Source organism: Myotis brandtii, unplaced genomic scaffold (assembly GCF_000412655.1).
Source record: "Myotis brandtii unplaced genomic scaffold, ASM41265v1 scaffold8, whole genome shotgun sequence".
In the NCBI taxonomy this organism is placed as follows: domain Eukaryota; kingdom Metazoa; phylum Chordata; class Mammalia; order Chiroptera; family Vespertilionidae; genus Myotis; species Myotis brandtii.
Window position 1 is genome coordinate 13,363,293 of NW_005371219.1, and position 23,798 is coordinate 13,387,090.

General features: G+C 39.7%; 1 protein-coding gene across 6 annotated transcripts in view; it reads right to left on the reverse strand.

Annotated features, from left to right (window-relative positions):
• The window catches only part of GRIK2 (glutamate receptor, ionotropic, kainate 2), a 580,918-nt gene extending 557,194 nt beyond the window's left edge, over positions 1 to 23,724 (reverse strand). For 2 of the 6 annotated variants that reach the window (XM_014531347.1, XM_014531348.1), the window contains exon 1: positions 18,373 to 19,016. In XM_014531347.1, the coding sequence (XP_014386833.1) occupies positions 18,373 to 18,487 (115 nt within the window). In that variant the 5' untranslated portion in view covers positions 18,488 to 19,016. Of the gene's footprint in view, positions 1 to 18,372; positions 19,017 to 23,197 lie in introns of those variants that run through there. The other 4 variants (XM_014531350.1, XM_014531351.1, XM_005883802.2 and 1 more) reach the window with 3 other exon arrangements.
• Positions 23,725 to 23,798: the final 74 nt, after the last annotated feature.

The window sequence follows — 23,798 nt, forward strand, 5'->3', positions numbered from 1 at the left end:
AGAGTGCGGAATCTCAGAGGGAAGGTGGGGGAGGGTGAGGGGGGGTGGGAGGTAATCAATCAAAGAACTTGTATGCATACCTGCATAACCCATGGACACAGACAAGAAGGTGGTGAAGGCATGAGGTATGGGGCAAGGGTGGGATGGAGGGGGTCAATGGGGGAAAAAAAGAGGACATATGTAATACTTTCAACAATAAAGATTTTTTAAAAAGAAATAAAGAGCCCCCCCAAAAAAAAAGTAATAAAAATAAATAAATAAGCCTGCTATAATATTTGGTCAAACATTTAATTAACTCACGCCTAATGCCTTGGCAGGGCCAGGCCAAATGATTTTGCAGGCCTTATATGGCCCATGGACCGGATGTTCCCCACCCTTGCAATAAAACCACATTGCTGTCTAGCTTCAGGAAGAGGAAAAGAGACAAGACATCACAGCTGTGCATCATTGGGAAGGAATGAGTGGGAGAAAGGTAAGTAAGAGGGAAAATAATGTAAGTGGTATAAGAGGCTTTCTTCTTTCCTATCTTGGTAACAAATAGTTTAGACTCATCTCTGCTCTTAAAGGTTAGGAAGTCATGTAGACATGACGATATTAAAAGTAACACTAATACGTCTCAGTAAATATTTTAAATCTCCTTGGCATGTCAGGGTGACCCTGTGACCCGGGTGCTCAAATGAAATAAAATGGAAAGTAACCTGGGTTTGGGGTCGCATTTTGTTTTAGATTTCATAAATGTCATTTTGCAGATGCTGTTGAGTGTAGCTATTTTTCATTTAATTTATGTTGATTGAGAGCTTTGCCACAGCCATTATGAGAATGTAGGGAAAGAGCAGCAAACAGTAACTGAGGAAAGGGGATTAGCAGAGACAGCAAAAGAGTCTCCTCTCCCACCCTCCCTCACCTGCCCAACTATCACCTTCACAGAAAGCGCCAACTACCCCATCACCACCTTGGAAAGATTAAGTGAACCGCTGCCCACTTGACCAATCAATGTGGAGACAGGAAATGAAGAAATAGGAGACAATCATTTGCAAAGCTTGGAACCTTACACTTTTTCAGAGTAGTGTTTTTAATCATGGAAAGTTGAACCTAAATATCTGCTGATATATGAACAAAATAGATCCAGACAATAGCGTGGTGAAGGCCTGGGGCGGGGTGGGAACCGGGTGGAGGGGAGCAATGTGGAGAAAAGGGGGGGATATCTGTAATACTCTCAACAATAAAGGTTAAAAAATAAATTAAATGATCTTACAAACATCATTGGAAAAACTACCCTTCCTCTCACACCTCTATATGTAATCTAGTACCAGCCCATAAAAGGACTGTTCTACTCTGCACAGACCACTTCATAAAAACAGGCCCTTTGATGTGCTGCCGGAGAGCAACAAAAGAGCTCTTGCTTGTCTATGGAGATTCCAAGATTATGTTGGGCTGGATAATAGAAATACAAATACTTGCAAAAATATTGTCTGTTCGTCCCAGAATCGCTATAGCAATACCCAAGTCAAGCAGCAGAGAAAAGCCTAACACACTATGCAATTCAGCTGCAACTCATCCCCACCGCTATAATTACCGGTGCCTGCCTTCCTCCTCTCAGATCTGGGGATAAAAGCCTAGGGCTGAATTTGTATCTCAGCTGCACAAAAGCCGAAGCTAATAGTCAATAAACACATACAACTTGAGTTTGACAGACAGGCTGCTGTAGACTATAGAGCTAGTCTATTGTTCAACAGCTCTTCCACATTCAAAGTTTCAGGATAATAAAAAGGGAAGGGATGCTTTTGGATGCTTTCTAAGTGCAAGGATTTTATTTCATTTAAGTCCCACAAATAACTGTATACCTGAGGGACACTTATCCTTACTTTTTAAATAAGAAAAATGAGACGAGGAGGTTGAATAACTTGCCTTAGGTCACACACCCTGTAAGTGGTGAAATTGGTTCTGGGATACTGATCTTTGCAACCATGCCTTTTCCAGATCAGTCTGGAATTGGGCTCCTGGCTATAATAGGCTATTAGCCACAGGTTGTGGTTCTCATAACATAAACTCTTCTCTAAGAAAATGCAAGGCAGTATTCCAAAGAGAATTCTGCACCCCCGTCCTCTTAGGGGAAGGAGAAGCGAGTAAAATTTAAGATTCTACTGTGGCTGTATCCATGTGCCAGCAAATAAAAAAATACTGACCTTAAATGCAATCTAAAAGGTTAAGAAGAACACATCACAGTAACTAGAGGAGAGGTGTTTAGGAGGGCATGGAGTGGCAACACATAGAATCTCTGTCTTACTAAAATGGGACTAAAAATATTTGTGCTAAGGTTGTATCGACTCTATTAGAGGATGGGGTAGTGTCTAACAGTTGTGGAGTTCGCATTCTTACACAGTGTAAATTGCTCTCAGGCATTTTGCTGTGCTCACATTGAAACCACTTTCCACTCTCTGAGTGGGGCAAGAGGTACCTCCTCCCAAGCTCCCTTCAAATACAGAACCCAGGAGAGCACCTCTGATTTCCCACTCCTGAGAGCACAGCCTCAGTCTGCCTCAAAGGCTCCAGCCACACATTTTCATACCATTTTCCTAGGGATTTATGAAGCCTTAATGTGCCCAGTTGTGTGTTTTTTTTAATATGATCTCAAATAAATAGAACAAATAAATCTACTATTGAAGAGTATGCCCTTTAAAGAAAAACCTGGGTGAATTAAGCTAGCAACAAACCCTGAGGAATTACCAATTTCCAAATGTTAATTGTTATGTGGAAGAGGCTTTTGAAGTTCAATTTAATTTCCTGAAAGCCCCAAACAATTCTATTTCCCCACAGAAAATAATTAAGCATCAGGGATGATAATGTGATTAGCAAGTAAAACACCTGGAATTTTCTCAGCAAATCAGAAAGCAAAGAAAGGACTTCTGTGAAACCACATCGCAAGCCACAAAAACCCAAGCTAATAGAAAATAAACACAGAAACGTGCACTGAAGAGCCATCCTCATTCTTGGAAGCAGGCAGGGAGGGCCAGGCCTACAACTGCACAGAAATACTCTGCCATTCATGCACCTGTCTAGAGGTCTACTGAGTCCTGGTTGATCATTTGGGCCCTCATGTTCTTAAAGGGCACCCCATGGCCTGAACCACCTCATAGGACTTCTGTGGGGTACAACCACACTTGTGAGAACAGAACAAGACCTAAATGAGCCTGAACCAATTACAGAAATCAAGCATTTTTTTGTGGAAAAAATAATTAAATGATTAAATGATTCATGGATTGATTATGTTAACACTTTTTAGGTACTTACAACCTAGGCACTAAGTACTACATGTGTTTTCTCTTTTAATTCCAAGAATAACTGGGCTGGATAATATTACCATTGCCATTTTACAGGTAAGTAATAAAAACATAGAAAGACGCAGCAGCATGTCTCAATCATAAAGCTCAAAAGGCAGCAGAGCCAAGTTCAAACTCAGGTAAGTTCAAGCTCATGACCTTGTAATAGAAGAACTAGCAAATAAATGAGGAACAGCTACATAAGAAAAAGTCAGCAACTGTTACACAAAAATACTTGATTACAGAAAAATATTCACAATAAAGCATTAAGTGAAAAAAATTAAAAACATGTATAGTAGGATTCAAGAATAAATCTCAACATGTCACTTATGGGGAGGTTATGGGTGATATTTATTTTCTTCGTAATTTTTCTATATATTTTCCATTTTCTACAATAAATATTCATTACACTTTTAAGCAACCAAAATATTTTTTGTCTCGTTTTAATTTTGAAAAGCTAGCAAATAGAAACAAAATGATAGCAGTGGTTTTGGCTGAATGCCATAATTAGGACAGGTTTTATTTTCTCTTTTCCACTTCTTCATATTTTTCAAATGTGCTACAAAGCATTCCTTCATGACCACAAAAATGAAGTTAAACACTCTAAAGAGCTTCTTTCTAGAATGTTTACTTGGATGCCTGTAGTGGAGACTAACAGTGGTCCTTCAGTATCCCTTCTCCTTGTCTTCTATGGGAATAGATGCAGAGATTTTCCGCGGTGTTTCCTGTAATAGGACTGTAATTCCCATCTGCCTTTGCACCCAGGTATAGCCATAGGACTAAGTAAGTTCCTACCAATGGTATGTGAGGTAAAATGGTGTGTGCAACATCCAGGACATGTCCATCCTGCTGTTGGGAGGGTGCAAGAGATCACTAGAGCTCCATTATAGACCATGAGAAAGGCTATACCGGATGCCAGAACAGAGATTTTGGAAGCAGCATGAACCCTAGAAGGCTGCAGATCCACTGTACCATCTATTAACTGACAAAGACTTGTATGCCAGAGAAAAGTGAACACCTATCTTGTTGTTTGGGGATTTTTTTTGGGGGGGTGGGGGGACAAGGGAGGTTCTGTGATGTCACTGAATCTGTATCCTAACCAATACAGTACTCAAACACTTCAAATAATTTAGATGTGCTCCTCCCACCCCACCTCCCTCTCTCCATGTACATATACATTTTAATAAATTATATCTAACTAGATGTCAATTTATTATAGTAAAAGTCAATAAGGAAGGTTTTAAAATAAAATATTGAAAAGGAAACAAAAGTACAGAATTTAAAAAAACATACAGTTTATTGCCTATCAGGGAAAAAAATGAGAGTAGCACTAGAAACCTCCATATAATGTATTTTGATAAACAATCAACCATATATTAGGGAAACTTTCATATTTACTAAAGTTTTAATTATATCTTGAATTCCAATGATTGTATAATGTAAATAATCAAAGAACTGAACCAGATACCAATGCTGAATAAATATTTGGTAAATTGAATGGCAATTTAAATAAAACTTGAATTAAAATTGAAAGTTGATAGGAAGCTCTCAGCATCCTCCTTACATTACTTTATTTTCTGGTGAACAAATTTAGCCTTTCTCTCTTTCTTGATAAATAACACCAAAAGAGAGGCAGGGAGGTTACTTATACTAAATAGGGCATTTTCTTAATACACAGTTATTTTTTTATATCCAAGTGCAGTAGCCTTATACACAGTAGAGAAGAAGAATAAAAAAAAATTGAGGGCTAAAATCCTCTCCACAGTTCATTTATGGTACTTTGAAATCTTAGCTAAGATTCTGTTCTTGTTTATATTAAAAATGCTGATGTATTCTGGCTACCTGCTAGGAAATAAAAGACGTATGAAATTCAAAGTACTTTGAGAAATTCACTTTCATTACCATTTACTTGTGGCCATCAAGTTTAGTAAAGTCAGAAACTCTGAATAAATGTAAATGTATTAATTTTTATTCCCTATTGTGAACATTTTTTCATAGCCTACATAAAAAAATTTTATCCTACACAAATGGTAAGGTTATAGGCATAGCACTTCTAGAACTATAATTGGATAAATATATATGAATAAAACCTACTGTGAAAGTCATGCCATATAAAAGGTTTTTTACATATTTGTCTTCCAGAGGACTGCATGCCACCAGATATACTTTTTGAAATTATACAGTAACATGTTCTCAATTGTTATTTCCCCTCTGAACTGTTTTATTTAAAAGAACTGACAAAATTTAAGCACATATTTTTAAATATAGTTGAATCCAAATAAGAAAAGTTCCAAAGAATAGTAAATTTAACCCAATCAGTTTCTTCAATATTTCCCTTGAAATTATATCAGAATGTGATTATTTACATTAGAATCTCTAACCAATCTATAATTGTGCTACCTTTAAATTGTGCCAGGAATTAGGTATTTCCTATACATAACTGTGTATAAAGTCTTCCAGATGGGAAGTTATAAAAATGTACTTAATAAACTGATATCTTACCTAGTAGGCAATAAATATTGAAAACAGTTACCAATGATTTTGACAAAGATAGTATCAGTTTTAATATTAAAGCAGTATATATAATTATTGACAATGCCCACCTGAAACAAATATATAAGAGCATTCTGGTTTCATTACAAAGGTGGTGTCCAGATTTCAACTCTTGGCACCGTGATCTAATGATAATGCAGAGAGTATGATCAGAGCATTGGGGCTGGGGCAGGGGTGGGCACGGTATTGTCCAATATGTTTCTAATAAATACCACCTAGGCTGGACTCTGCTTGCAGCCTAGATTCTGGACCATCTTCATGTATACAAGACAACTAAGTTGAGGTCTTCTCAACTAGAGCAAATGTCTTCTGGAATTTGTTTCTGATAGATTTGGAGACAACAAATGTTTTAAATGATCTATTAGGGGCTCCTTTAGTAGGAGGTTGAGAGGAAAAGGTCCCACAACTATATATCATCTTAGACATTATTTGTAAAACAACACCTGTTTAAGATCCCTTTGGGCTGTGGGGTTGGTTATGTGAGTATGAATATTCTAAATTCTTAGGTTTTAAAGAATCAGTCAGCCCTTTGGTATGCTGACAGCCCAACACTGTGTGTGTTCTGTGAGGGATGAAAAAATATCAAAGCAACAACTCTTATCTCAAAAGTCACTTATTGTTTTTCATAGCCTAGTCATAATTATCATTTGCCTATTCATAAAGCTTATGCACATGCCCATTAAGAGGAACTGCCAGGCTGGTGTGGCTCAGGGGTTGAGCATCGACCTATGAACAGGAGGTCACGGTTAGATTCCTGATCAGGGCACATGCCCAGGTTGTGGGCTCTATCCCCAGTGGGGTGCATGCAGGAGGCAGCCAATCAATGGTTCTCTCTCATCATTGATGTTTCTCTCTCTCTCTCTCTCTCTCTCTCTCTCTCTCTCTCTGAAATCAATAAAAATATATTACAAAAAGCAAAAACAAACAGAGGAACTGCCCTGCTGGTGTGGCTCAGGGGTTGAGTGTCCCATGAACCAGGAAGTCAGAGTTTGATTCCCAACCAGGGCACATACCAGAGTTGCAGATTTGATCCCCCTTGTGAGGCATGCAGAAGGCAGCCAATCAATGATTCTCCTTATTGATTGTTTTTCTCACTCTCCTCCCTTCCTCTCTGAAATCAATAAAAACATTTATTGTAAAGAGGAACTATAAATATTTTAAGGTAAAAAAGTCCTTAGAATTATCAAGCTCAGTGATTGACTCTCAGTATAACTGGGAATTCTCTTCTGTTTCTTTTAAGTACATTACTTAAGAGTTTTCTTTAAAAAGTAAAGGTATTATGACTATGCAGTTGTGAAACTATGCGATTGTGAAAAATGACCCATTTTAAACCACAGAATCTCCAGATTTGGGATCTAGGAATTTAAATTATTTAAGGTTCCTTCCATTCTGATGTGAAACAAGGTTTGGAAACCATCAATATAATCACATTTTCTGGCCAATGTTTGAATCTAGTCTACAGAATCCCTACTTAAAACAGACATTTTGAGGGAAGCAAAACTAGAATTAGATTTTAATGAATAGTTGACATATTGAACAAAAAGGAAGAGAGATGCATTTTAGAGAACAAGCTAGGATGAGTGATTGGAAAATTACCCCTAGTCTCTAAGAACGCTTCCCTGAGGGATCAACCCAGAATCCTCAGGAAAAGATGACTGAATGGAACACTGTTCTGCCTTCACCCACCGGAAGCAGGAACTCGGCTATGTCTTCACATACTCCAACATCATCTCTACCACAGTGCAGAACTGCTTCCAGGAACACACACACACAAAAAAACAGATTTACGATAGGAGAGTATTTTTCAATCTGCATTTAGTCCATTCCTCCTTTAGATTACCATAAAAATCTTGAGACTTCCTCTCCTTCATCCCACTCCTGAGAGTTGGCAATCATTGATCCAAAACCTCACTATCCTCAACATCCAGGAAATTTTCCTAATAAACTCCATATTCTGAAGTTTTGAAAATGTTAAAAAAATTCCAAATATAAAATTGTATTATAAATTGAATAAATTTTTCAAAGGTCTGGATTCTCTGATATAGCACCACTGGCTGTGTAAGGAGATGGGGGTCTTCATTTCTCTCCATCTACCACTATGCTGATCCTCCCAACGCTGGGTTTGATCTCGAAAAAAGAGTCAAAGGCAAATTAGAGGGACCTTAGGGAAGAGTGGTGAGGTTACTGATGTAAGGGTGACACCAAAGTCTATTGTGCCTTAAAGAATAAGCCCCAGAAAGACTGCCTAGGATAGCTCATAACCATAGAAGATGCCAACATAACCATAGAAAAGTCCCACTTATCTACCCCAAACAATTGTAGTTAATCTGCATTTTGTGAAACTTTCCTGAATCAACACAAATGGATCAAATACAGTCACCAGCATGTCTACAAAACTTGAATGATTGCTAAAAGTTCATCATAGGAAGCTGGATAAAGAATAAAGAATATATGAAATCAGCCCTGGCCAGGTGGCTCACTTGATTGGAGCATCATCCTGTGCACCAAAGGTTGCAGGTTTGATTCCTGATTAGGGCACATACCTAGGTTGCAATCGCAGGTTCCATCCCCTAATGGGGATGTCCGGGAGGCAACCTATTGATGTTTTGATGTTTCTTACATCACATTGATCTCTCTCTCTCTCCCTCCCTCCCTCCCTCTTCCTCTCTCTCTCTCTCTCTCTCTCTAAAATTAATAAAAACATATCCTCAAGTGAGGATTTAATATGTATATACTAGAGGCCTGGTGCATGAATTCGTGCATGGGTAAGGTCCCTCAGCCTGGCCAGCGATCGCCGGGGGGAGAGACCATGGGAGGTTGGCCGGCCGTGGGAGGTTGGCTGTGGGAGCGCACTGACCACCAGGGGGCAGCTCCTGTGTTGAGCGTCTGCCCCCTGGTGGTCAGTGTGCGTCATAGCAACCGGTCGACTGGTCGTTCAGTCGTTCGGTTGCTTAGGCTTATATATATATGAAATCAGGTACAACTTTTTTGAAAATGTTTGTGAACATAAATTGGTAAAACTATGCAGTTGTGAAAAAAGTGGAAAACCTTAACCATATGACTTAGCATGATTTCTTTGCTTATCATTTTTGCTTTTAGATTTGTTTCCTACATATATATGGGGTATATGATAATGCCAATTAAATTCCTGATATTTAAAGAAAACAAAGAAACTATCAATTTGCTGTTCTATAAAACTACCAACTCAGACAAAAATTTGTTCTATTAGTCAGTAAATCCTTTTCAACTTGTTTCTGATAGCTTCAGGTGCATTCCAAAGAAAATTACTTGAGAATAATTTTTAAAAGACAGACTATTGTAAATGTTTACACACAGTTTAAGAAGTTGAATGAATATACATGAGTGATAAATTTTATTTTGTTCCACATATGTATAGTAAATAAACAATTAAAATTTCAATCCCAAAAGTCCTTCTCTGGCAATAAGCCCAGAGTTCTACACATTTTCCTATTAATTCCAACATTATCTTTAGGAGTTAGATGAAGTTAGATGGATAGCAAGTAACACACACTCTACAGACATGGAAGTATTTTTTCCTAATTTATAGCTACTAGATGACAAAGTTAGGAGTAAAATTCATGACTGAAACAGCTAAATTCAGGGTCTGGAGTCCTGAATTCATGTAGGCTTTGAAAATATTACCAACAATGAACTCATTACAAAAATTATTTTTAATTAATTTAACTTTTTATCCTCATCCAAGGATGTGTTTATTGATTTTAGAAAGAGATGAAGGGAGAGAGAGAGATAAACTTTGATGTGAGAGAGAAACATCAATCAGTTGCTTCCCATATACACCCAGACTAGGAATCAAACCTACAACCTAGGTATGTGCCCTGACCAGAAATCAAATCCACAACCTTTTGGTGTATGGGATGATGCTCCAACCAACTGAGCCACCCAACCAAGGCTAATTCATTTAATTTTTAATTTTTATGTAAAATAATTGTAGTATATATTATAGATATGTTTCAGGTAATGGAGATCTCTTAGAATTAAGGCAAAACACTGAGAATGCCTAGCAGGCAATTTATGGTATCCCTCAAAGAAGCTAACTAGTTTTAAATTGTTCTCCAATGCATTATCCTTTAGATTAACTGGAAAATTTTCCCTATTTAATCATTTCCTTTGGCCATATGTTTAAAAAATTATTCCTTTATTTCCTTTCACAATTTCACTTAAGAAGCATCTGTGATCTTAGACCAAGAGCTTCTTAAAGGCTTCAACGATCAAGGACAAGAATGGGTCCTTTGCTTTCATTTCAGTAAGACAGAGAAAAGAGACCCACTTATTCTTCATAAAATTCAAGCAGCAGACTAAGAAACCACTTGACTGCTTGTTAAAGACCAAGTCAAGTCCATCTTTTTACCTTCAATAGCTTTACAGAGCCTACAGACAGATGTCCAAATCCTTTAACCTAAATATTCAAGCTCTGAAAAAGCAAGGCCTTATCTATCATCTGACAGGGCTGGTCTATTCCCTATCCCAAAGCTCACTTCCTTTTCTTCCTCTCTCATTCCTTCTCTCCTTCCCAATCACACAGTTTTTTACAGGGCCCAGCCAGAGTCTCATCTTCCCTGTAGAAAGCAAACCCACAATAATCTCCTTTATACAACTATTATAGATATTTTCTCTTTCTCTTTAATTGGATTACAAACTCCTTGAGGTCAGAAGCTGGGTCTTAGAATTCTGTGTACCTGACACATAACATGTATTCAATTATTATTTGTTGAATGAATGAATATGATGAAAGCTTTGGACACAGGAAGAAAGAAGACCTAGGCATCAAGGGAGAGTGGGAGGTAGAGAATTAAAGAAAGAAGAGAAAAAGAGAGAAAATGGATAATGCGATGATGTTCTATGAAAGAAAAGGTGGAAACAAAGTAGACACACATCTAGAGGAGCCACCGGCTCTTCCTAAAATTGATGCAAAGCACAGAGTCAAAGCTACAGTGGGAAAATAATATAATTCACTGGAAAATATCACTAAGCTGACAGAATATTCATGTTTTGGTCTAAAAATCTGACACTAACTAGTAATGCCAGAACAAGCTACTTAAATGCCCTTGGCAATTCATTTCTAAACTCAGGATACTAGACTTGATGATCTCTAGAGTGCCCTTTGGCTTAGGTAGTATAGAAGTCTATGGTTTTCCTTCATCTTAGGAGAGCTTTCATTTATTTTCTTCTGGGCAAGGAGGGATTGGAATACACTGAAAGCTATGAACTGAATACAGAATTTTCAATTAATAAAAAAAAATGGGGGGCAGGATTAAAAAGACAACACAAAACAGACCACATGCCTATGACTATATTAAAGCAGAATATTTCTTTAACGTTTGCTGTGCTTGTTGGATCATTCGAGCTGAACAATATTCTCATTGTGACAGGTGAATGACTCAGAGCTAGAGACAGAAATGGGAATTAGAGGCAACACCTTCCAAACACTTGCTCAATGACAGAAAAGTAACTTACTGGTATTGGTTTAAAAGAGTGTGAAAAGCATTTAAAAATCCTTTTGATTGGGAGGAGATATATCAATAACAATGTACAAATATCACTGACATCTTATTTAAGATAATCATATACACTCAAAGATTTGGACTAATTCAAGCAAAAAGATCAATTTATAAAGCATTGTGATGTCTGGCAGTAAATCTAGAAAAGACTGTATTAAATGGCTTCTCTCTTTTTCCTCAGCTTCCCTCTTCATATCAGTGCTAATCACTCAGTACTTCCTTGGGCATCTGATATTTTCTTTTGTATCTGAGCATCTCTGTTACAGACAGAATCGATTGATCTAATAAACTCATCCTAACTTTACAGTGCTCTCCCTTCCAGAATATACTTGTCTCAAAACAAGGCCATGGAACAGGGCAAATGCTTAACCAAAAGGAAAGACAGAATTACATGTACCAGTAGGGAAAATATCTGAGAGTCACAACTTCCCAGACCTTTTCATAGCTTTACACATAGCCCTACTGTTTAGTGACCCAGCTCTCTACTAAATGCAGAAAAGAAGTCGTTTTTAGTTAAGGAAAGAAGGGGTTTAAATCAATCTATAGGCAAATGCTACATTTGAGTGCAGCTATGAATGTCGAGGAGCCTCCAAGGTCAAATATAAAAATAAAATGAAAGATAAATCCTGCAGAAAGATTTTGAGGGTCTTCCCTAATGTGCCACTCACATTAGTTTTATCAGATTAGCTAATGTTGTCACTTTAAAAATAATGCAATATAAAGTGCTTTGCCCTAAAGGTGTGAGGCAAGAGATAAATAAGCCTTACTTGTTTGGGGATCAATAAGGATTGAGGAAAGCATGTGTTTTAGAGAACCTGTGGAATGTGGGGTAGGATGGAGGGTGAAAACTGGTCACCTTTGGGAGGGGAGGCCACATCCAACCTGAGTAGCTGAGTGCTTTAGGTTGGGTCAACTCCAAATTTTTTAAGCAGTTTTTACAACTATGTACAATTAAAACTTAGGTGATTTTTACATAAAAACTTGGGTTCAGGGTTTTTCTTGAATAGTCAAAGGATCTAGCAACTTTGAGTAGACAATCCCACAAGACAAGAAACAGTTGCAGAGAACAATCTCTCCTGGGACTGAAGCTTGACTTTCACCTTGGCACTGACTGTCCGTTAGTGGCCCCAACGTAAAGCAAGGAAACTGCCCTTTTTTCTGAGAGCAGAAGGAACCTGAATACACTAAAGTATGGTAGCCTTCAATGCAAAAGTTTCAGTAAGAAAAAAGAACAAGATTAAGATGACAACATAAAACAGATCAAATACCTATAACTATTGAAACTGTAGAACATTTATTTATTATCTCTGCAGTTTCTCTACTACAGATAAGCTTTGTTTATAAGAAAAAATTACCAATAATGAAACTTTAAAAGAAAAGTCAAATCAAATTTGTTCTTTGCAAAAAGTTACAGAAAAGAAAGAATTCATCATCAATAGTTATCCTCAACACTCTATATACTCTCAGAAAATGTTAAATGTCTTTTGTTTTTCAAATAAAAGAGACATATAAGTTAGCTCTGAAAATTATTTTCTTATTGAAACCTGGTCCTAAACCTAGGTTCACAGTATATGATGAAGGTCTAAAGAAAGTTTATTTAACCTACATTAAATCTTGATAAGGCACTAATGAGTCTTTTAAAGAGATAATTTTAATTCCCCAATCTTCAACCATAAAGACTATATAGTGCTAATCTGCCTTGCCCTTTCCATTAAACTTGTTAAGGGCGTTCTATTTAGTCAGCACCCGGAATGGGCCATTAAAATTCTTGTTCGGTAAGAGTTGTGTTCAGTGCTCTGTTGTTTTAAATTCCATTAAATCCAAATGGTCTTTATCGCCCCATGACCACCGTGACTTCAATCAGCCAATTTAATTACCTTACAAAATTGTCAGCAGAAGCAGCAAAGAAAAACAGGAAGCCCTATGACGTTATCAGATTGAAATTTCCCCCTTCGGTGTTTAATCTAGACCAGTCAATAATGATGATGTGCACCTACTTCCTTCCCGTTCAGGAGCTTTTGACCTTACCTTTCATGCTAAGATTTAGGGTTTAAGATTCATTTAAAGCACTTCTACTACCTTAATAACTGGTAAAATTGAAAGTGCATAGAAGATAAAAGCTTCACCACTCAAATGCAAAGCAAACCATTCTGTTTCAATACCATCCTACTGTGGAAAACCTAGTATCTCCTACAAATTCAGGCAGGATAGATGCAGTAGATTAATGGCATAAGTATAATACCATTGACTGACAGTGAACTGCTTTCTACTTGGTGTGTAAAAAATGGACACTGACAATTTCCAGGGAATAAATGTAATTGGTGCTACAATAACTCAGTAAAATTCTAACAACAGGAGAAAATGAATTCCTCTCACTCGAATTTCTATCCCAAAAGAGCACATTTTTATTACACAAATTTTGATAATTAAAAGAAAATCAAAGGTTGTCACCATTCTCATAAACAAAACTATATTTAATGGTGAATACGACTCCCCACGTTCGGTCCATGGCAAGTTCCTCCTTTGTATGGGGGCAATTCACATTAACTTTCCTGTGCTGAGTAAATGTGGAAACAGTGTCATGTGAGAATTCAGGGAATGAACACACTGCAGTGATCACTTGAATTAAACTAAAAAGCAAAGGTGTCTGTCTGAAGAAATGTCTCCTGACATGTAAACCCATTTTCACTGCTGAAAGACCACCACACAAAGCCAGAAAATGTGTTGAGCTCCATGTGTCTGGATGGAAAAGGGGAGCTATTTCTGGAGGACGAAAATATCATTTTTCAATGTCGTTTTCTGAAATGAGTGTGCCTCCCTTGATGGATCACATCAGAGTTATTCTTTGAAGCTTTAAGAATAAGTGAGAACTTATGTGAAAATAGATTTTTTTTTTTTACTGTGGCCGTTGTGTTTGCGATTCTTGGAAAGACTTCCCTCCCCTGCTTTCCAGAGCTCAGCTGAGCAGGTGTTCGGGCTTTATCTGTTTCAGGCAGTGGCCGCTATTACTGCTGTATCCCTGCCTCCCGAGAGCCACTTTCCCTGATTCCAGATGTAAGACCACTCCTCCCTCCCGCCCACTTCACCTCCCAAAGGAAGAAAAATCTCTTTCAAAGAACTTGTTGAGAGTGGCGGCTTCTAAGCTCAGTCAATTCATTCACACTCCTCCACGTTGTAGTACATCTGCTACTAATTATTTATATCTGGGATCACATGGGATGTCCAGCAAATCGGGGGATTTCCATAGGAACCCTTTCTGTTCCTTCTCAGGCTCTGGGTTTTATTATGGGGCTGTCCCTGAGCTGGCTGCCTTTGTCTTGGGCATATGCACTGGAAGGAGGCTATAAACCCTGGACCTGTATGGGGGCGGAGGGGAAGGGAGACCTCACCTGGGACACCTTTTAATAAAGGCTTCCTACTGGCATGCTTAAGAGAAAAGCTAGGTTGAAACAGCTAAAGGGAAGAAGTGGCCCACCACATGCTCAGCTCCTTGGAAAGAACTATCTTGGAAGAAACTGCCCATGAGTTTGTGAGAAAGTTTGGGTTGCTGTCTTTGCTCCTGGCATTCAAATGCCAAAGTCCCCAAACTCCAAGCAGGACTGGTAGCCCTGCACAGAGCCCCATCCAGAGCCAGCTTCAAATCCTCCCCACACTTTAGACCTGAAGAGAAGGGGGCTAAATAACAAAACAAAAAAATCTGGAAGTCCTGTGGAACCCACTTTCACCTGGGAGGACCATGCCCCCACTTGAGGATCCTGCCTCACTCTGGCTAGCTGCAGGGCTGGGAGCAGCTTCCCATAAACAAAGGTGCCTCATTTACATAGCACACTGGGGCCCCAAAGCTAGAGCAGTGGGGAGAAGCTGGGCTGGGGGCATCCCAGGGCCTCCACACTCTGATAAGCTGGCGGAGAATGTCTGACCAGACCAGCCTTGGGGGAATTGACTTATCTAACGGTCCAAGATCCACCTTGTCTCCTAACAAGGTGCCTTCTGGGTGATCGCCCTGGAGAAGCCAAGCTGGTGAAGCCCAGAAATTGCCACACCCAAGGCCAGAAGCCTGCCATCCCCTCCTGAGGAGCTGACCTTGGGCTGACCCCCAGGCTGCCTCAAAGCCTCCCAGGAGTGCCCAGGAGTGCCCTAAGAAGCAGCTGAGGAGTAGGCCCGGTGTGCAGCCCTACATGGAGCCATGTAGGTTGGGATGGGGAAGTAGGGAGCACTCTGGCATAGGTACAAGTGGGTGCAAGTTTTTTGGGGCACCAGAGGGGAGTCATTGTGCCAAAGTGTGTTGTGGCGGGGGGAGGGGGATAGATGGGGAGAAATGAGAGAAGACTGGAGAGACTCTGCAAGGGTACCCTGAGCTGGGAAAAGAGGAAGCTAGGAGTGGGAGTGGGGTAAAGGACAGACAACATAGAGTGGGTGAGCATGGGGGTTGCCACAGCACTGCTGTGGTGGAGGCAGTTGGCAACTGCTAGCCACACCTGGGTGGATGAGGGAGATGAAAGAAGGAGCTGGATGCCACCTTCTCATAGAGTCAGTGGGTCTCACCCACGCCCAGTGGCTGTCCAGGGGCAGCTGCTCCAGGAGCAACTCCAACCTCTTCCCTTCCAAGGCACAGGGCCAGGGATGAGACCCTGGTTCACCTTTTCAGCCCATGTTGAAAATAACCTTTCTCAAAAGTGGCAGGTATGTGTTCAGCCAACCGTACACTCCACGCAAAACATGTTTTCCCCAGACGAAAACAAAACTCCCACCTTTGCATCAAAGTAGCCTCAACAGGGAAATAAATGTCCCAGTGATTATAATGTTCACAGTCCTGACCCCCAGCTCAGGTCAGAAGTCAGAGAAAATGGACCTCCACATGGAAGGTGTTTGAAGTTAATGGAGAAAATACCAGGTTCTTTAGAAACTGGGCTGTTGGTTTAGGGTATCAAGGCACTGGTGGGAATGTCTTTACCTACTTCCTTACTTCTTAAGGAGATTCTTAGTAAGCACTGGTCTAGGAAAATGTATTTTTGTGTGTGTCAGCTCTTTTGGAAAGCTGCTACACACTCTGCTACAGTCGCCAAGATTTTAATATGAAGATATGAAATGATCAGCGAATGTAACAATCTAATGATTCAGCAAATATTGTGCTGCAAGACCAGAACAGCAATAATTAAATCTTTAGAGTACTGGTTCAGTTTTCCAGCTGCCAGGGTTCCTTTTTTCCCCCCACCCAGTCTGCACACACACTAAGGCACACTCATTCACAAACACACTTCAGAAGAGATCTCAATATTCCAAATAAGTAGGTTGTACTACTCAAAATATTGGCAAAACTACCATATTGTAGCACTTACATGCTCGGAACAGAACAGCTGAACACACACACACATTTCCAGTGATAAGAGGGACCTGTTTAATCTCATCCAAAGAAATAAGCATTCCTGCGGACGCTTGTTGCTAACAGCAACATGCTTAAGTACCATCTAAAGGCATGAAAAAAGAAGGAAAACTACTACAGTAAGAATCCAGTTATAACCCATTGTCTTTTCTTGTTTTGTTTTGTTTTTTGTCATTACCAGCCTTCTGGACTCCAGGTCTTTGTGTTGGGTGGGAGAAGAGGAAAGTAGGGCTCCCCTTTTTTGAGAAAAGCATTTCTACCCTGGTTCCACAAAACCTGAGAGAGATGATAAAATTTTATCATTATAGAAAAGGCACATGGGGAGAGGAAAGAGAAGATGCTGTTGACATAACAGGAGATGCAGGCAATCACTCCGATTTAAATTTGACTGAGTGACTTAATGTATCTGCTTTTATCTCAAAGGCACATACTCAGGATTTTACGGTTCCCTGCACTCTTTGGTCTAAATCCACTTGAACTGTCAAAGGAGGCGCCCACAGTGGAAGCATTTACCGGGCTGGCATTCTTCTCTCTCTCATCTACTTAAGGGAACTTTCCCTGACTAGTTCTACTCCTACTAAAACTCCATTGGCCATCAAGAGCAGCTGAGCTGTGCCCAGGCTTCATTTCCTCCAAGCAAACCTTCTGACCAGTGTTTCCACTTAAGTCTCACATTTAGATTTTCCCTTGTGCTCTCAGGAAACCCCAATTCCTCAGGAAAGCAATGGATTTCCCTAATATATAACTGCTACCTGGGCTCTTTTATCATGCCACAGTGAAATAAAGATTTAGACTCTCATACACAACTACCCTCGGCCCCAATCATCACTGTTAATCCCTTACTAGTCCAGGACAAGCAGAGTGACAGCTTCCCGAGGAGAGGAGGACTCACAAGTTAACAACAAACAAAACCCTATTCTTAGGACGCTACTTCACTCCAGCTAAGTAGAGCCTTTAACCTTACAACGATATTTTTAAGAGCTTCGCGCCCCTCCAAAGGCACCAGGGATTGGGCTAGTGGTGAAATGAACCGAAAAAATCTCTCTGATGACAAAAGAATGCAAAGGGGCTGGTGCCTTTCACTTACGGACCTGTCCGGGTCCCAGGAAGAAGCGCTGGGACTACAACTCGCCAGAGTTAAGAGTTAGCAAGTATTAACTCATATCAGCCCCGCAAGCTGAGAGGTGCGTAGCCTGGCGCGCTGGTTCTTGCGGACCTCACAGCCCGCCAAGCCCGGAAGGCTCCCGCGGAGACAGGTGGGCTCCAAGGTGCTGCGCCCCCAGCGCACGGGGAGGTCAGGCAGCGACCGCGACCACTACCAAACACAGACACTCACTTCAACCTCCAGCTGCTTTTATTTATTTACATTTTTTTAAAGAAAAGGCGGGGGGGGGGGGGAGTGGGGGAGAGAAATGAAATAAAGGGCCCTAGGGGTTTCTTTAAAACCCGGAGGCTACGGCGCAGTGGAACAGGTTGGGATGAATGGAGCCCACCCGCTGGGCGGTGCGAACCCTCTGTTTACATCCGCTGCCTCGGAGCCAGACACCCAGAGCTGGAGAGAGATGGGGAATCTTACCAAATCTTAATACATGTGTAGTTCCTTGAGAATATCCAATCCACAGTAAGCAGAGCAGGAGTTTAATGGTGCGCCTGAAGACTGGATTACTTAGGATCGGAGAAATAATCTTCATGGTGTTTCTGTGTCCACACGCGGGGCACCCACTTCCCGGATCTAGCGTTAGGCTCCCGGTTCGGGTAGGAATGAGGCTGTGTCGAGTGGTGGCCGCAGGCACGATCAAGGCATGGTCACAGAGAGAGGAAGGAGTCTCCGCTTCCCAAACCCATTAGCAATCGCTGCATGTTCTTCACTCACTGCGCCAAGAAGCAACCTTCCACTGCAAGGGATGGTGGGACATCCATGTTAGTCCGGGAGCATCCGAGAGAAATCCAGCACGCACACCCACAATGTCCGGCTGCGCGAGCCTGGAGAAGCAAAGGAGGAGAAAAATCAATAGGAAATCCAGCCCTGGAAACGGCCGAGGCGTCGGTAGCGAGCTACAGTCCCCCGCACAAAAGGCGCTTTGCTCTCAAAGATTTTGCCAGGCCCTATTCCACTGCACTGCTGCACAGCTTCTGACGTGAAGCCAAGATTAAGTGAGAAAAATTGAGATAGCTGCTTGCCTCTTAAGGCTCCCTGCCAGTGAGCTTCCCAATATCTATTATGCAACCGATGTGATCAGCTGCCTTCAGTTACAAGAATGAAGTCGGATTTATTTACATGGGGAAAGTGTTTTTCTTTTCACTAAGACTCTTTGCCAAGAGAGTGACTAGTATATGCAAAGGGACTTCTTACAATCAATTGATGAATTGTAATAAACGACAGGACAAGCTAAGTCAAAGTCACTTTGCCTAGGAGTTGTAAAAAAGGAAGTGATGTCAGACAAAGGAATTTATTGCAAATGTAATTTGTGTTTAGGTTAAAAAGAGGGTCTTAGTTATACTTTTAAAATTTTGTCCAGGAATGAACAGAGATTGGAGTGCAGTTGGAGAAGTGAAGATAATCATTTAAAACTTGAGTGGGACATTCCTTGATTACTACCCAGGAATAAAAGTAGGGTTCTTCAAGTGGCCTTTGAGGGGGGAAAATGTTGGATTAAAATGAAGTAATCATATTTCCCCACCCATTTTTAGCTCATCTAAAATAATTGTGCATATGTAAAAAGACAATGTAAATTGGTGCAGCCAACTCCAAAGTCTTCAGTAATTTTTCCCAAACTTCCTCTTAGGATTTTTGGAATGGAATATTTTATTTAAAAGGTGGAATGTGGGATTATGACTTGAGCAACATTGTTACAGCTTTGTGTAAAAATGCCTTATTGTTTTCTAGTATTCTGGTCAGAATAATTAAGAGTTCCCAGGCAGTGACTGTCTTGGCTTTCACAAGTGGCAATTTAGTCAAGAAAAAAAAGTACAGAGAAATATATTTTCTATTGAAATACATTTTACTGTTGAAATAGTTAATATGCTCTCTTCCATGCATATACAGATAAAAATGTCTAATCCTGATATTTTACATTAGTAAGTGAAAGCAAGATGGGTAGTAATAAACATATTGCTATATATATATTATTATTATTAAGTGATCAAGAAGCAAAAGAGGCAAACTGCTAAACCTGTATCTTAAAATTAACCTCTTTTTCATACCAACTAACAGGGCATTAGGTTAAACCTTATGAAAAAATATAAAATGCCCTATTTGAAGAATATCTAATTTTAAATTGTGATATAAGTACTCTTTCCTCCAGAAAGGAAGAAAACAATGAAATGTTTTCATTCCACCATAATGATTCCTTCAATATATTTTTTCTTATGACTATAAAATGCTTATTTGAAAATAAACCTAATTTTGCAAAGGCATTAAGTGGTCATTGATTTTATTTTTAAGATGGAGGCATAACTGCAGTGTCAAAAATAAGTATCATGAATGGCTAGTTCTGCAGTGTAGCAGGCAGTTCAATCAAAAAATTTGACTATTTGAGCACTTTAAAAGGAACACCTTGTGCTAAAACTAAGGGTATCTAGCGACTCCTTCAGTCCATGTTTAAAATGTCTCTTGTAGGCATGTACAGCCCAACATGTTCTGTCTTGTATTTGCTGTCTCATTTATTCCATTCTATTTATTCTTTTCTCTTTTTGATTCCAGCAGAGATCATAATGACTGTGAGGGAAACAATAAATATTTTTATTTTTTTATCTGTCAATATAATTTATACCTAATACCTGAAAATAGAATGTTGTGACTAATCAAAATACTGCAATTCTGCAGTGTAGTTGGCATTTAATGAAACCTGAGAAAACAAATGTACTATGGCACTTCTTTTTCGTGTAATCTGCTAACATAATGGCATTTGACATTGCAGTTGTAACTTCTCTGCTTAAAACTAGCATTTTAAACTATCTGGTTTTGTGGAATTATTTATTAGATGTCTAGTTGGAAAAGTGAAAGATCAAGCTTCCAGATTCATGAAGTTCTTACACAGTAAATTAAACAGTTAAAAGTCTATCATAATTTCTTTACTATTAATTTGTCCCCAAAGAACCAATTTTTCACATATGCTAAATTAGATTCATTTACATCCATCAATGAACCTGAAAGGTTTCAACACCACACACAACTCCACCTGTCCAATTGAACTGCAAGGCAGAAGACAACCTTTCTTCAGGACCGCGGACAGCGCTCCAGACATAGATTTATTCTATTCTGGAGTAGTACATTGAAAGTGGTACATTGAATGGGTAATGTACCATTTGAAGTAGCAATGTGCATATTTCTACTACACAGAGTCTGTGAATTTGAATTATTGCATTGTTCGCATTGTCAAAAGGGTTTTTTATCAACTGTGTTGTGTGTATATGTCAGTGTGACTTCCTGGGATTGCTTGGCATACCCAGGATGTGCCAATAGCCATCCCCTTCCAGGGCATACTACTACAAAAGCCATTTACAATAACTGAGTTCCCTCATGAACACTAAACTACTTATTTCACAGTACAAAAGAAAGTCCTGAAAGACCACCAAGAATTCAGAATACTGAATAACATGCTGTTGATGTCCAGTGGCTAAAGACATTTCTAAAATATGCACTTAGTTATTGCTTTAGAATTCTCCACCTGCAGATTTCCATCTGTTATGAGGGTAATGAGATTAATTTTCATTTTTTCTCACTAAATGTCACTCACTCCCAGGGCGAAAGGAACAACAACAAAAACCCTAAAATTACTTTCCGAATACTAGAACAGAATGATTTGGTGTAAAAGATGCCTATAGTAAGGCAATTTTTAAACAATTACAAGTTTCTCCCCAATACTTATAATATACATCATAGTTCTGGGGCTATATGAAGGATTGACAAAATCATTATATAGTATTCACTGACCAGATTTAAATCTTTTTAAAACTGTGTCAGTTTTATAATTTGCTCCTTTCTCAAAAAACAAAAAAACAAACAAAAAAGCCCACTATTTGGTGTCAGGAGATCCTATATGTTTTGTAATAGTGAAATTTATGCACTTTATTCCATGGTTGCATTTTTTCTCACTTTAACCATATGGCAACCTTTATTCTAGGAGCCAAAGCTCTGTAGGTTCCAAGGTCAAAGCAGAGATGACAAACGGCAAATGCACACATATATGTACACGCAGAGAGGAGCTGTGTCTAAAAGTAAGGCTCAAAAAAATACAGACTGCTGACATGAAGAGGTATCAAGCCTATGATCAATTACCAGGGAACAAAATGCATATCATGTTCATGCAAAGCTTGTTTTGACAACAACAAAAAGCCCTTAGCTTCATCTTTCACTGTATTTTTATATTTACTGACACTAATGACCTCTTATTTGGGGGCACTATTACTTGAGAATCAATTTTATTTTTCTATTCTCCCAGTGAAAATGAATCTTATTCTAGTTAGCTGCCACCTGCTGGGGCATGAACAAATGTGTGATAATCCTTACAGCACAATGTTTAGATACCTTTTGCAAGAAACAGCAAATACATAATCCCAGGACAACCTGAATTTCAAAGATGTTTCAGAGGTTCTTCCATACCATATCTATATTTAAATTTTTCACATGGAATTCTTTGTAGGAATTCCACTTAACTTGTCCTGCTATTATGTGACATATAAGAAACCTCATCTTATAGTAACACTTGACCTAGTCTTCCATGCATGTGGCCTGTTGTATTGCAGCTAAGCTAAAATAAACAGCCTGTTCATCCATGATGTTAGAGGTGCCAGAGAATAAAGTCAGAGCTGATATCAGTTAAAACCATACTGTTGCATACTTGTGCTTCCCTCTTCTTAACTATGAAAGCTATGCTATGCAACCCCTTGTGATTATCAACACATCAGCTGTTCTACCAACATTCTGCTGCATTGATGATTAATAGCATTTAGAGTTTTAATTAAATTTTTGATGCCAAAAAGAAGTATATCTTAATTAAGAAACTAAATTGGAATAGATTTACAGGCCCTGGAACCTTTTTCTTTTAATTTCAGCTTGTGCAATCTCCAATGGGTTTAAATAGAAGAAAACAAACAGGTAAGATTTCTAGGCACCACTTATTCTCTATCACCTTCCTTTGGTACCTCTCGGGGGTTTGTTTTGTTTTGTTTTGTTGTTTTTTTGTTTAATTAAGAAGTTCCTAAGGCCTCTAGAAGCAGCCCTGGTGGTGACAAAAATGATTCCTATAAAAAAAAGTTATAAGGTAATAAACTTAGACAAGTCAAGACTGAAATATCTTCCAGTATACTAAGCCTAAGATTCAAATGAATCAATCGTCTCTTGTGAAAGGAAAAGAATAATTAATCCGCAAGGTAACTTCTGTTGAGAGAATACTTACAGTATGAAGATGAAGAAACGACAGAAGGAAATCTGTTTGTTACCAAGAGTATAGTAGTGATAAGTTTTCTAACATCCCCTAGTATTCCCTAAGTTGGAAATCGTTCTAAGGACCACAGTTGGGTCCTGTTGTTTGTTAAAGAACTCCCGGAAGGTAAAAATTCCAGGGGCTGAGAGAGTGTCCTTAAAAGTTCTTGAGGTTGACCATCCACCCTGGTGACACTACTCCCCGTACCCTAAGGGGACGCCCTCCGAGTGTCTCAGAAGCTCGCAATAGTGGCCGCGGTTAACAGGGATGTCTGCTTTTCAGGGTAGAACTAGGGAGCCTGGTCACTGGGAGAATGGGAGAAGGGAAGGAAGGCTGGGGAGCTCTTCAGACCGACAGGCAGACACACAGCTTCTTGCCATCTGTGTCTCTTCGCCTCGCACGAGTCCCGTGGCGGAGGCCACTTCCCAACACGTCCGCTCAAGAAATTATTCTGCGCGGAGAGCCGGAGCGTCCGCGGCCAGCCGAGCCCGTGGCATCCTTGATGGGGACGGGCAGTCGCGAGCGGGACAAAGCCACTTGCAGGGCACCGATCTGGCGGGTGCCCCAAGCGCAC